At 47.4% G+C, this 12,462-nt stretch overlaps 1 protein-coding gene across 1 annotated transcript; it reads right to left on the bottom strand.

Annotated features, from left to right (window-relative positions):
• Positions 1–469: 469 nt before the first annotated feature.
• Positions 470–6,702, bottom strand: KIAA2013 (KIAA2013 ortholog). The gene is made up of 3 exons (XM_038377011.2): positions 5,703–6,702; positions 3,111–3,964; positions 470–1,194 (listed from the first exon to the last, which is right to left on the bottom strand). Exons 1-3 carry the CDS (start codon positions 6,700–6,702, stop codon positions 1,177–1,179), a joined length of 1,872 nt encoding a protein of 623 aa, XP_038232939.1. The 3' UTR covers positions 470–1,176.
• Positions 6,703–12,462: the final 5,760 nt, after the last annotated feature.

Here is a 12,462-nt window from a genome sequence, read left to right as displayed (position 1 = left end):
CTTTGAGACAAGTCTTCAGGGGTGGCTCAAGGGATCCTTTTTGGCCTATGGCATAGCAGGGAAAACAAAGAAAAAGCGAGTTTATCTTAACACCTGGTTCCTTCTCCACCCATTCTATATGGAATATACTGGGCAAGGCTGAAGTTGTACTGTCTGTATTCTGCTTCTCAAAGTACTGAGGAATAGCATCTTTTGTTCTTTCTAAAAAGGTCATTGCCTGGAAATAAGTTTCTCAACATCTAGCTATTGGGTGTGCAAAATTTTACTTTGATCCGTGATTTAGAGACAGTTTGGAGTTCTTGGCCCTTTCCCCCACCATTTTTCCCTATTTAATTATTTTTCCCCTTAAATCCAAACCCACTTCAATAGTGTCCTTGGTTCTGGCTGTAACTAGAGCTGCTGGCACTCCATTTCCAGAAGGTGCTACTTTTTCTTTTTAACCTATGGAAAAAGTGAACCATAACATGTGTAGACTGAAAGGTATTTATTTAAAAACAGCTTTGGAATTTTAAAAATCAAAATTTTCAAATCACTATAAAGTAGGATGCCTCCCCAGAAGCCAAAACATACCAATGCACAAAGTCTCAATATTATGCTCAGAACAGAAAATTGGCAGGTCAGCATTTCCAAATATAACCCAGAAATCACTTCATTAAACTGATTATTTTGCACTCTATAATCAGAGGATGAGCTAAGCTCGTTACACCAGCACTTATATGTACAGTTTAAGTGGGTGTTTGCTATACATTTGAATGCAAAATTAACATCCTGGCCCGCCCCGCCCCGCAGTGCAATAAATTAAAATGCATTCTAGAAAGGAGAAGTGCTATTGAATTAAAGAATTTTCTTATTAGGTTAACTCTGAAGAGAACGCTCATTCTTTATTTTCCTGTAAAGTTAAAAAGAATCAAAGGACTCATTTTCATATATTCCTCACCACATGGATTAATCTTATGGAACTGAACACATTACCCAGAAAAAGACACCCCAGTGATACATGAGCTTCTAGTGTAAATCCTTGAATAACCATAAACTTTCCAAGTCACGGATTCCCCTCTTAACAAAGCACAAAAGGGTTGTTGCTTTCAGAAGGTCCTTGTTCTCAGCCGCAGAACGGTCAGGCACTAGGTGTCTTGTGCAAATGGAGGCTGAAAGCAGGACTGTTAGTTCACTTGCTCAGACACTGGGATCTTCCTGTGCAATTAATAAAACAAGGTGTTATCTTGCTTACAGCTACAGAAACCTTATATTTCAACAGATTTCACTTCATCCCTGTCTGTGGCATGGAGCTGTCATTAGACCACAGAGGATCTGTACCATCTTCATTGTAGCTGGCTCCAGCCCAAGACATTGAATGAGCTAATCTGCTGGACGTTGCATGACTCCTTGCAAAGCAAAGAGCACCAATGCAAGAAACAGATGCTTACTCAGCTCCAAGTCTATGGCTGTGCAGTTTCTCTAATTCAATGGATAGTGTCAGTGCTAATAAGCTGTAATGGTGAACACAATCCATTATGTAAAAGGCAGAAGGTCTCCCCGATCCTTCAGTAGCAAAGGAAGAGAGAGAGATATAGACAGCAGTGAATAAGGGTCATGAGCCAGTTTGAGTTCCAGGATGTAGCACACACCACAGTACAAATGACTTCCTGAGCACTTTTCCCTTTGCATTAATATTTTGATCATGATCTCAGGGAGATCATGAAACTGGAGAAAGAATGCAACTGTCTGCAGATTTGTGATCTGTACATTTAATCTACATCTTCCTATGTCTAGCTGGAGTCTAGCCACAAGTGCTAGAGAACCTTCAACTCCCAATGACCTCACAGGAATGCATGTGTTCAGCACCACTCAGGATCAGTCTCCCAACAGCAGTCAGGGAGCCAATAAGTTACTTGCATATGAGAGAATCTCCTTGAAAGTCCATCTCCAACTCCCTCTTATTTTGTGAGCATTAACCTAAGTCCAGTGTCTAGTCCAGTCTCAGCTAACCTTCATTGAATTTGCTTTTCTGATTTAGAAAAGCAGGACAATCTGAAGCCAGAATGTTTCCCCTGAGCACTTCTCTATTAATAAACAGTCACCAAATAAACACACACAACAATTCCGCAGTTAAGTCTTAAAACTGAACTTAGAGAGGAGTTTTGAACAATGCACTTGGCTCACACAGCAAGTCAATCTAATTTTTCATTTTCCCACCCATGCCAGTAAGGTGCAACTAGAAAATATTGGTACTAAGAGCAGAAGAATGTTTCCTAGTCCCTGTTCTGTACTAATTTTCCATCTCTTCCACTATTGCCCTTGACTATGCCAAGTCACCCTGGCCACTAATCTGAAGGTACCTTAGTAAACCAAGTACTCAAAGCCCTTATGCAGCTGGGAGGTGCAAAAAATCTTGGGATCCAAATCCCAGCTTTCAGGAAAGAACACTCTGTCCTGCCTTCAGGATGGCTCTATATTTAGTCTAAATAGCAGGAGAACTAATATTGGTTTTGTACTTCTCCAAACTGAGGCTGGTAAAGGTGACATTCAGTGAGAACCACGCAGTGACTACAAGTATAGAATATTTATCCACAGACCCAACAAATAAGCATCTGGACTAGGGCAGGAGCTTGCATGTGTGTGAATTTCCATACTACACAATTCACTCACGGCAGACAAGTGGGCAAGCAATGCCCACACAACAGTAGGGATAAGAGTACTCCATGGAAAAAGCACACAGCTTTGTCACTAGCATACCACTACTGTATAATTGCATGACAAACACCATATGGTGTCACTGCTGCAACTGTAGTGTTAATACAAACAAACCTCCAAGTTTCTGCAGTGAAAGATGTCTGCTTTAAACGGTAGCCATCCGAAGGTTTTTACAAGGAATAACAATGGATTTATTTTGCTAATGGTTGAGTCTTGCAGTCTCCCTGACCTAATCCTACTGTCTTGCAAGAAGTGTCACCTTTCTGGTGCAAGTGTGCACGTGCGCACGCACATACACACATTAAGACAGATTCAAAACCCTTTCACAACCAGAGAGAACCTCCCTAAGAACAGCTGACAAAATCAGGCTGATAACTTGGCTCCCAAGAAAAGAGTGGAGAGTGGCAGCTTTATACCTTACTCCTGAAGAGTGGCTTGGCTCCTGGCCCACAGTATTCATTGTAGATGAGTTTGAACAGAAACAGGTGGAAGAGTGTGATTAACGAGGCCACACTGAACCAGAACAGGAAGGGTAAACCTGGGTACTGCTTGGCCATGTGCTCCTCATGGGCCAGGATAGCTTTCAGATGTAGCGTGTGTCTCAGGTCCTGCAGATGGGTCAGGTCTGTAGATATATAAAGTAATGGTGTGATAGGCTGAGTCACCATGACAGGGAAGGTGTGACCCCGCAGCTCAGAGGTCAACTCCACAGGCTCATTCAAGCAGCCTGCCTCGCAGGCATATAGCCTAACTGGCTTGTCCTGGAACTTCACAGACACGTGCAGGAAGGGCTTTCCTTCAGCATCCAGCAGAACAGCCAGGTTAATCAGGTCTTTGTTATAGTGGATCCCACGCAGCGAATAGCTGTTGTGAAGCACATCAGGGTCAGCCTGAAACTGGAGATGGTTTTCTGTGAACTGCAGACCTCCAAAGCTGAGCACCATGCCCTGCATGAGTCCATGGACCCCAGCGGCCACCAGGCTCTTGCATCCCCGCTTCTGGAGAGTCAGCTTCCACAAGTCTGAGAGCTGCAGGATCTGAGGAACACTGGACAGCTTCTCGGGCCACAGGTTCTCTGCATGCATGGTTGCATGGCCACTGAAGCAGTGGTCAGCATAGTTCAAGTTGGCTTCCATTTTTTCTCTGTCCTCACCACTAATGAGTGGATCCAGCAGAGGAGCTGGCATGCAAGATAGGACGTAGTAGAGAGTCATATTGACAGTCTTGCTGGATGGTGTGTGGGAATCTGTAATCTTTCTCATTTCGACCCCTGCAATATAGAAAAAAAAATCACTCAATGTCACACCGGTCTGTCAACAAGTGTTTAAATAGAGAAAACGGGAAGTTCAGATTTGCAGACACTGGTGCCAACAGCTACACAGATGTTGGTGTGAGGGTGACGAACTGAGTGCAAAAGCTCACGCTTGGCTGCCAGTGCTCAGCCATTTCTTACTCTGGTATCTTCCATTTTAACTTGTTTTGAAAACACTGAAGTGAATGGAACAAATTAGGGGCCTGATCATGTCCCATTTATTATAAATCAAAACAGGAAAAGTTGCATTTTTCTCTTTTTTTAAAAAAAATTGCTTTGTGGACACCTTGTACTAAGTTTCAGCCCAGAGGAAATTTTAATGGGCAAGATACATATCCTGTGAAGGGAGACTTAGACTCCCTTTCCCCATAACTGTACACACGTATAACACATGGGGACCCATCAAGGCTACTTCTGTTCCAGTACACTCACATAACTGACATTAACTTAGTGTTAACCAACCCTACCCAGTCTAAAGCAAGTACAGGACTATTACATTGTTCCTGGAGAAACCAAGGAGCTCTTGGTTAAGCGCGTCTGTGGTTGAATTCTCTCTAGTTAAGTTAGAAGAACTTCTGTTGCTCTGAGACCCTGTGGATGTATGTGTAACAGTGATTAACTTCCTTATTAATGTAGTTGGATTTTCCATGCTTTTTGAAAAGCAAAACGAACTGTAATTTACCAGATTTATTAGGTACTTTGTAGTCTCATCCTACTGATCCCTAGAATTGATTTCCAGCCTGTAACAATAGATTACCTCTGAGGAAAGGTTAAAAATGGGTATGTTTAGTCTGGGGGGGGGGGGGAGGAACTTGATAAATCTTAAGATATGTTAAGGCCTGTTATAAAAAGGACAGATATCAATTGTTCTCCATGTCCATTTAAGGTAGGACAAGAAGTAATGGGCTTAATCTGCAGCCAGAAAGACTTAGAAAGTTTTTCCTAATATTTAACCTAACTTTAAGGGTATTTAAGTACTGGAATAGGCTTTCAGGGGAGATTGTGGAATCCCCATCATTGGAAGTTTTTAAGAAGGGGTTAGACACACACTTGTCAGGGATGGTCTAGGTATACTTGGTTCTGTCTCAGCACACAGGGCTGGATGAGATGACCTCTCAAGGTCTCTTCCAGACCTATTAAGTGAGACTGTCTTAGTATTCAGCCCGTCGGTCCCATTAACTTTAATTAAAGTTGTGGGTAGTAAGAACTTCTGAAAAACTAGACTAAGGTTTCTCAGATTGGGCAGCCAGGATCAGAGGTTACTTAGTTTTGGCCTCTGACTTGCTTCAGATTACAAAGCAAGCCAGTGACAGATCTAGAGCAGGGAATAGAAATCAGAAGCCACTTCTTAAAGTTCTCTCCTTAACCTTTGCTTCTTTATCTAATATAGTGTATATATATTACTATATATAATAATCTTATGCTTAAATAAATGTTAGTCTCTAAGGTGCCACAAATACTCCTTTTCTTTTATCCAATAATGTTTAGCTACCTTTGAAGTGCTTTGAGCAAAAAGCATTAGGTTATTAACAACCTGAGACATCCCTACTGTCCCTTTAACAGTCTCAGAGGAAGGATGAAATTTCATGTGAGCTGAAATGCTTCATAAGTGACCAGAATGTTGTGGGTGGAGCTCACCTGCTAATACAAGGGGGTGCTCTTGCTACTTGGTTTTCAAGAACCTCGCTCTCCTTACCTGAAATAAACAAATCGGACCAAGTCTGCTGGTGCTCCTGGACCAGCTCCTCAACCCCCATCTGCATCACCTCCAGCATCTCCTTCTTAGCCAACTCCCTCAGCTTGCTGAAGGTTTCCTCCAGGCCGGAGGGCTCTATGGGCTCCGAGGTGTATACAACGGACAGCACTGTCTCGTGGAAGTGAGACTTGGGTGCCACCTGCACCCGGGTCACCAGTTTCTTGGCAGCCACCACCACCAGCACCACCTTGGAGCTGCGAGCAAGGAGCACCCGGCCGGAGGAGAACAGGAACTGCCGGTCCCCCACCTTCTCCAGGCTGGTGGCGAACTTGGCTCCCAGGGCAGAGGAGGGGGAGGAAGGGGCGGAGGCCTCGAAGGCGCTGACCCTCTCGGTGGGGTTGGCGATGTGGATCCGCTGCAGGTAGAGATGGGGCCGGCTGCGGTGGGCCAGCAGCTCCTCCCGGACCGTCACGCAGTCGCGGGCGGGGGCTTGGGCGGCAGCCGGCCCCTGCCCGCTCTGGATGCACCGCAGCCGCCGCACCGCCCCGTCCCGCAGCACCGCCACCGCGGCCCGGGCCTCAGCCTGCCCGCTCACCGCCCTGAGCTGCACCAGCGCCGGGTAGTCGGTGGCGTGGGCCGGGCCGGCCGCGGAGGCCCCGGCGGACACCCAGAGCCGGTTGGCGGCGACGTCCAGCAGGAGGAAGCCGTTGCCCGCTAGGGCCGGGGGCCCCCCCGCAGCCGCCGGGGCGCCGTCCCCGGGGAGGCGCAGCCTCAGGGCATCGCCGCGCTCCTCCAGCCCCGGCCAGGCCCGCGTCTCGGCCTGGAGACAGAGCCCGGCCTCCCCGCCCCGCGGCTCCCCGGCGCCCCAGGGCAGGCGCGGCCGGGCGCCCCCCAGGTACCAGTAGGCCACGAGCAGGAAGCCGAGCAGGGCCAGGAGGCGCCGGGCCCAGCTGCTGGAGAGCAGCCCCGGGAAGCCCTTCAGCCGCTGCTGCAGCCACATGGGGGGCGGGGGGGCCTGGAGTCGCCCGCGGCCTGGAGCTACCAGCCGCCCCGCCGGGGGGCCCTCATCCCCGGCCTGCGCGCCTAACCTCCGCCCGGCCCAGAGCAGAGCCCCGCTTCCGCGCGCGCCCGCCCGAACTGCCGCAAACCGAGCGCGGCCGGAAAGCGGAGCCTGACCCGGAGCACGACACTTTACGACAGACAAGGCCGGGCTTACCCCTTTGGGGCCCGGGGAAGGTGGAGTGTTCAGTGCCAGGCTGGGGGCGCGCTGGGGGGCGGGGCCGGGGGCGGTGCCAGGCTGGGGGCGCGCTGGGGGGCGGGGCCGGGGGCGGTGCCAGGCTGGGTGCGCTCTGGGGGGCGGGGCCAGGCTGGGTGCGCGCTGGGGGGTGGAGGCGGTGCCAGGCTGGGTGCGCGCTGGGGGGCGGGGCCAGGCTGGGTGCGCGCTGGGGGCGGGGCCGGGGGCGGGGCCAGGCTGGGTGCGCTGGGGGTGGGGGCGGTGCCAGGCGGGGTGCGCGGTGGGGGGTGGGGGCGGTGCCAGGCTGGGGGCGCGCTGGGGGGCGGTGCCAGGCTGGGGGCGCGCTGGGGGCGGGGCCAGGCTGGGTGCGCGCTGGGGGGTGGAGGCGGTGCCAGGCTGGGTGCGCGCTGGGGGGCGGGGCCAGGCTGGGTGCGCGCTGGGGGCGGGGCCGGGGGCGGGGCCAGGCTGGGTGCGCTGGGGGTGGGGGCGGTGCCAGACTGGGTGCGCGCTGGGGGGTGGGGGTGGTGCCAGGCTGGGTGCGCGCTGGGGGGCGGGGCCAGGCTGGGTGCGCGCTGGGGGGTGGGGGCGGTGCCAGGCTGGGTGCGGGCTGGGGGCCGGGGGCGGTGCCAGGCTGGGTGCTCTGGGGGTGGGGGCGGTGCCAGGCTGGGTGCGCGCTGGGGGGTGGGGGCGGTGCCAGGCTGGGGGGGCCGGGTCTCTTTTTGAGACTCTAACTCCTGTGCTTCTTGCCCCCGGCTGTGACTTCCTTGTTAGATTTCTCTTCCCAGCAATCAGGCAAAGCTCTCTAGCAGCTACTGTTCTGGTGTTGGCAGAGGTCAAACAGAAAGTGACAGAGATAAAATAAAGAGGAGATATTCTCCTCTTTGGAAATGTGCTTTGAACCCCAGTGTGGCACAACTGGGCAGGCAGAAACTCTTTAACGTTCTGACTTGTCTTGTTCTATTTCTGGTTACAATAGGGTGATATGTTCAAAATACACTCCCATGATCAAGTGTCAGACATAGATGCAACCACTAGAGAGGCAAGGAGAGATGTGCCCCTCAACTTTACTCTCTCAGTGTAGCTGAAGGACGCTTGAATTTCATTCTTGTTCTCCTTCCCCCACTTCCTGAATCTCAAATTTGTTTAAAATGTGGCATCATCGCTAGTCAAGGTATGCAAAGAGCAACTTCCAGCACAGTGTAGACCCTACTGTATCAGGGCCTTGTTTCAAGTCTCTGCTAGGGGAATATGCAAAATCCACACAGAGCAATTCCATCCATTGGATTGGATCATTAGTAATTCATAAAAGCTGTTCTGCTCTCTGGCTACCACTTGACAGACACATACCAAAATCAGGCAGCCTTCCAGAGTCTGATTTAAAAACCAGCCTGACTTGGCAATAGGTTTCTTATAATATAAAGTGGGTACTGTTACTGCACTGTGGAGAGAGCATTACCTAGAGCAGCCCTGCTGGAATACCACCAGCTTCTTATTATAAATCTCTCTTTTCACACTGTCTAGATCTCAGCCACATAGTATCACGTTGGTCTGAAATATGATATTTAAGCAGCTGGCTCAAATGAGCCACTTAAATCTCATTCATTTGATTTTAAGTTACTCTATAAATACATTTCTGTAGTTTCTGCAGATTTTACACCAGTCTCAAGGCAAAAAGAATGATTTTGCTTATAAAATTAAAGTTAGCCAGACAGTTCTTTTTTGAGAATTAGTTGTTACTTGGATGAGGCTACTCCAGAGAACGTCCAGTGGCTGCAGGAAGTGGTGTCGGTGATTTAGAGTCAGTATTGAATCAGTGCCCCAACACGGAGGGTGCTGTATGGCTGAAGATACTGTCTTTTGTTCAAACCAAATTCTTGGCCATGTGACGATTTCATGGTACCTGTAGTATCAGCCAAGGAGTCATGGCCACATTTCAATGTAAGGAATTATATTTTGCCTCCTTAAATCTGCTGACTTTACTGACTAAACCAATTTTTTTTCTCCTAATACTAGTTGTTAATTACATTTTATTCCTGTTATCTCAGCACAGCCTGTAAGATTAAAGAGAAAAAGCTGGGTTCTCTTCTGTTAGGTTTAAATATTTGCCACGCTGTATAGTGAATGGAAAAAATAAGCTTTATGCTGGGACTGAAATGTACAGACCAAGCCAATGCAAATTGTGCTTTGCCCAATAGTTTTCAAATGACAGTACAAATCACAGACAAATATAATGAGCAGAAGTGGGGTAGGAAAGGTGTTCACTGGGTGGGAAATTAACTATTTAGAGCCAGAGAATTGACAGTTTAGTGAGGGGAAAGAGGGGAGAAAAGTCTCTTGCCTTCCTTCCTGTAAATACATTACTGACTTTATGGCACCTGTGATCTTTTAAAAAAATGGAGGGCGAAATCCCAGTACCATCAAGTGAATGATAAAACTCCCTCTGATTAAATTAAATAGGACCACGATTTTTCCTCCAGGGTATCCACTTATTTGGTTGAGGACCTATTAAAACTGACTTCTGTTTCTTTAAATCGTTGGCAAGCTGATGAAGCACGTGTTGCACGTACTCACTGGATGATCTGCATTGGCAGCTTCTGCTGTTTAAAAAGACAGGCAACGAATTCCAGCAGGAGGGCAAAGAGGACAAACAGAAAACCAGGAAAGAAACATACACTCACTGGGATGGTTGGTATAGCTGCAGAATGCAAGCAAGGCTGCCAGGCTGGGACAGTTTGAATAAGGGGAGATTATACACAATGACAAATCCAGGTTTTAAATGCACCCAGAAATCTCTCATTTTAGAATGGAAATACTTAAAATGAGAGACAGACAGGCCTGTTCCAAAAATCTGAGATGAACTGTGGAGCTGAATCCAGTTTGAATCCACATAAAGTGCTGAATCAAAACCTGGAGCTGAACTTGAGACCTGGCTCCAAACCTGAACTCACAGATTTGAAATTTGAATCTATATAAAGGGCTCAACCAAAACCTCAACCAAAATCATCGAAATGCATCCGATGAAGTGAGCTATAGCTCACGAAAGCTTATGCTCAAATAAATTTGTTAGTCTCTAAGGTGCCACAAGTCCTCCTTTTCTTTTAACCAAAACCTTGGATCTGAACTTTCCCTGACAGTAGGAGTTTGAAATCCAGATCCAAACTTCCCCAATGGATCTGCCTTATTACATAGATATTTATTCAGTATTTATATTGCAATAGCACTCAAGGTCACACACAGGTTGGGGGGCATTGATGGATTTGAGCTGCTTGGGATTTGAATCCAGGGTTTTGGTTCGGGCTTGTCTCTAATTAAACAAATCCCAAGTGAAAGGATCTTCCTTAAAAATAGAACGAATGAGACCTGGCAGGTTTGAAGGGGCAGGCTTTCTAGGGCGAGTCCATAGCCTATCAAATTGCTATCTGCTGTGGTGCATTGTTTTAAACTGAAGACTTTTCTGTTTGCCCAACTGTATCGAGAAAATCCCTACTCTGAGGTCAGGGACGGGAATCAAAGGTGATTTAAACACATCAGGCATTTACTTTGATTGCACAAATAAATCAGATCTATGGCTCTTTGTTGAGGTGTCAAGGTTGCCAGTATTCTTACATGATGCAAAATGGAATGCCCCAACTAGTTATAAAATTATAGACCTGCATCTCACTGGGATATCTTTGATGTACTTCATATTTTCTCTTCCCTTTCAAGATCTTGCTTCCTTAGGTTTCCCCCGCAGAGGCCCGTAGGTAACTAAAATTCCACTTGATTGCAAGTTTGTTTTGCCTGCCTAAAGACAGCAGGATTGGGACGCAGGATTCTACATCACTGAGTGAGTTTCTTCTCTGATTTACAATTGTGAGCTCTGTGATCAGGAAGCATCCAGCATCTGACCCATTACTCTGACGCTAATATCCTGAAACATGCTGTACATTTCCTGACACTTGCTCCCTGTCCTCAGTCAAGCACTCCCCATCTCTCTGATACTAATTGCACTTTTTTCTATCCCAGTGCACATGCTCTACCATCTCCAGTTCTCTGCCCCTGACTTTCATATACCCCAGTTCCCCTGTTGATCTACCCAGTGCTATTCCCTCTACCCTGACAGATTCCCTGTCCTCACATACAGTCAGTGGGTTCAATTGAGCCCTGCGAGGAGGAGGGGCTTGGGATTTCAGCCCTGCGGGGTGCACCTGCCAGGGCTTGGGGTTTCAGCAGCCTCAACCCCCGGCTCCTGGCAGATGTGCCCCGGCTCTTGAACTTCTGAAGATTGCGGTATGTGGCTCGGAGGGCCAGTAAGTTTGGCCACTCCTGCTCTAGGTTCAACTGCAATATAAATAGTAATAATAATAAATAATATTTAATAACTTGCTTCAGGCCACACAGCAAGTCAGTATCAGAGATGGGTTTACTCGGTGCAACATTCAGTACCTTACAAAAATGACCAGAACTCCCCCGCCTCATCCTTTTAAATTAATATATTTTTATTACACCAATAAGGCAAACCAAACATATAAAATAGCCTTGTTATAGAATTAAGCAGGACTTCAAGGGGATAAATGCTTGCACAACAAAACAATTAAAGATGAACTAACCGGGTTCTTAATGATAAACAGAAAAATAAATGTAAGCAAAAGGATAAATGAGCAATAAATGGTAGCGGATCAAACACACCACGTATCTATGTGAGTATTGTAACAGATTTTTTACTATGCTAGTAAGAGATGATTAATGTGAACTGACAGGTGGAAGGAAAGTATTTAATAATGATCCCCAAATTCCAAAGCTGTGTGTAATCTCTTTCTGCTTCAACTTTCTCATGCTTAATGTCTGTACAAATGTGCAAACCACGTGCAGGGGTGCTGGAACAATTTGTATACAGTAGAACCTCAGAGTTACAAACACCGTGGGGAATGGAGGTTGTCTGTAATTCTGAAATGTACCTAACTCTGAACAAAACATTATGGTTCTTTCAAAAGTTTGTGACTGAACATTGACTTACAACAGCTTGGAAACTTTACTATGCCGAAGAAAAATGCGGCTTTCCTTTTTTTTAGTAGTTTATGTTTAACACAGTACGGTACTGTATTTGCTTTTTTTTTTTGGTCATCTCTGCTGCTGCTTGATTGTGTACCTCTGGTTCCAAATCAGGTTTTGTGGTTGACTCTGGTGTTTGTAATTCTGAGGTTCTATTGCCATGGGGGCCATTGAACCAAACCATAAACCCTGTATATGATGGAAGCCACTTCAAGCCACAGGGTATGGCAGCACCCCTAGTTCCATCACCTACAATCACAGGATAACCATGCATTAGAGGGGGGGGGAGGGAGGAGGGTTCCTCCACTTCTAGTGGCTCATCTCTGACCACGATTAAATGCTCCACTTCCCTCAGCTCCTTTACAAATCCATTCCTTGGGTCCTGATACACACAGGGAGTCTGGAACAGTCCGGGTGCTGATGATGGAAACCATGTTATTTGGTGTTTGTTATTACTACTTCAATCCAGTTGCACCCCCTTGCCCCATTCCAGTA

The sequence above is a fragment of the Dermochelys coriacea genome, chromosome 18 (assembly GCF_009764565.3).
Source record: "Dermochelys coriacea isolate rDerCor1 chromosome 18, rDerCor1.pri.v4, whole genome shotgun sequence".
Classification (NCBI taxonomy): domain Eukaryota; kingdom Metazoa; phylum Chordata; order Testudines; family Dermochelyidae; genus Dermochelys; species Dermochelys coriacea.
The sequence above is the reverse complement of the archived record's forward strand: the minus strand, read 5'-3'. Positions and strand labels throughout refer to the sequence as shown.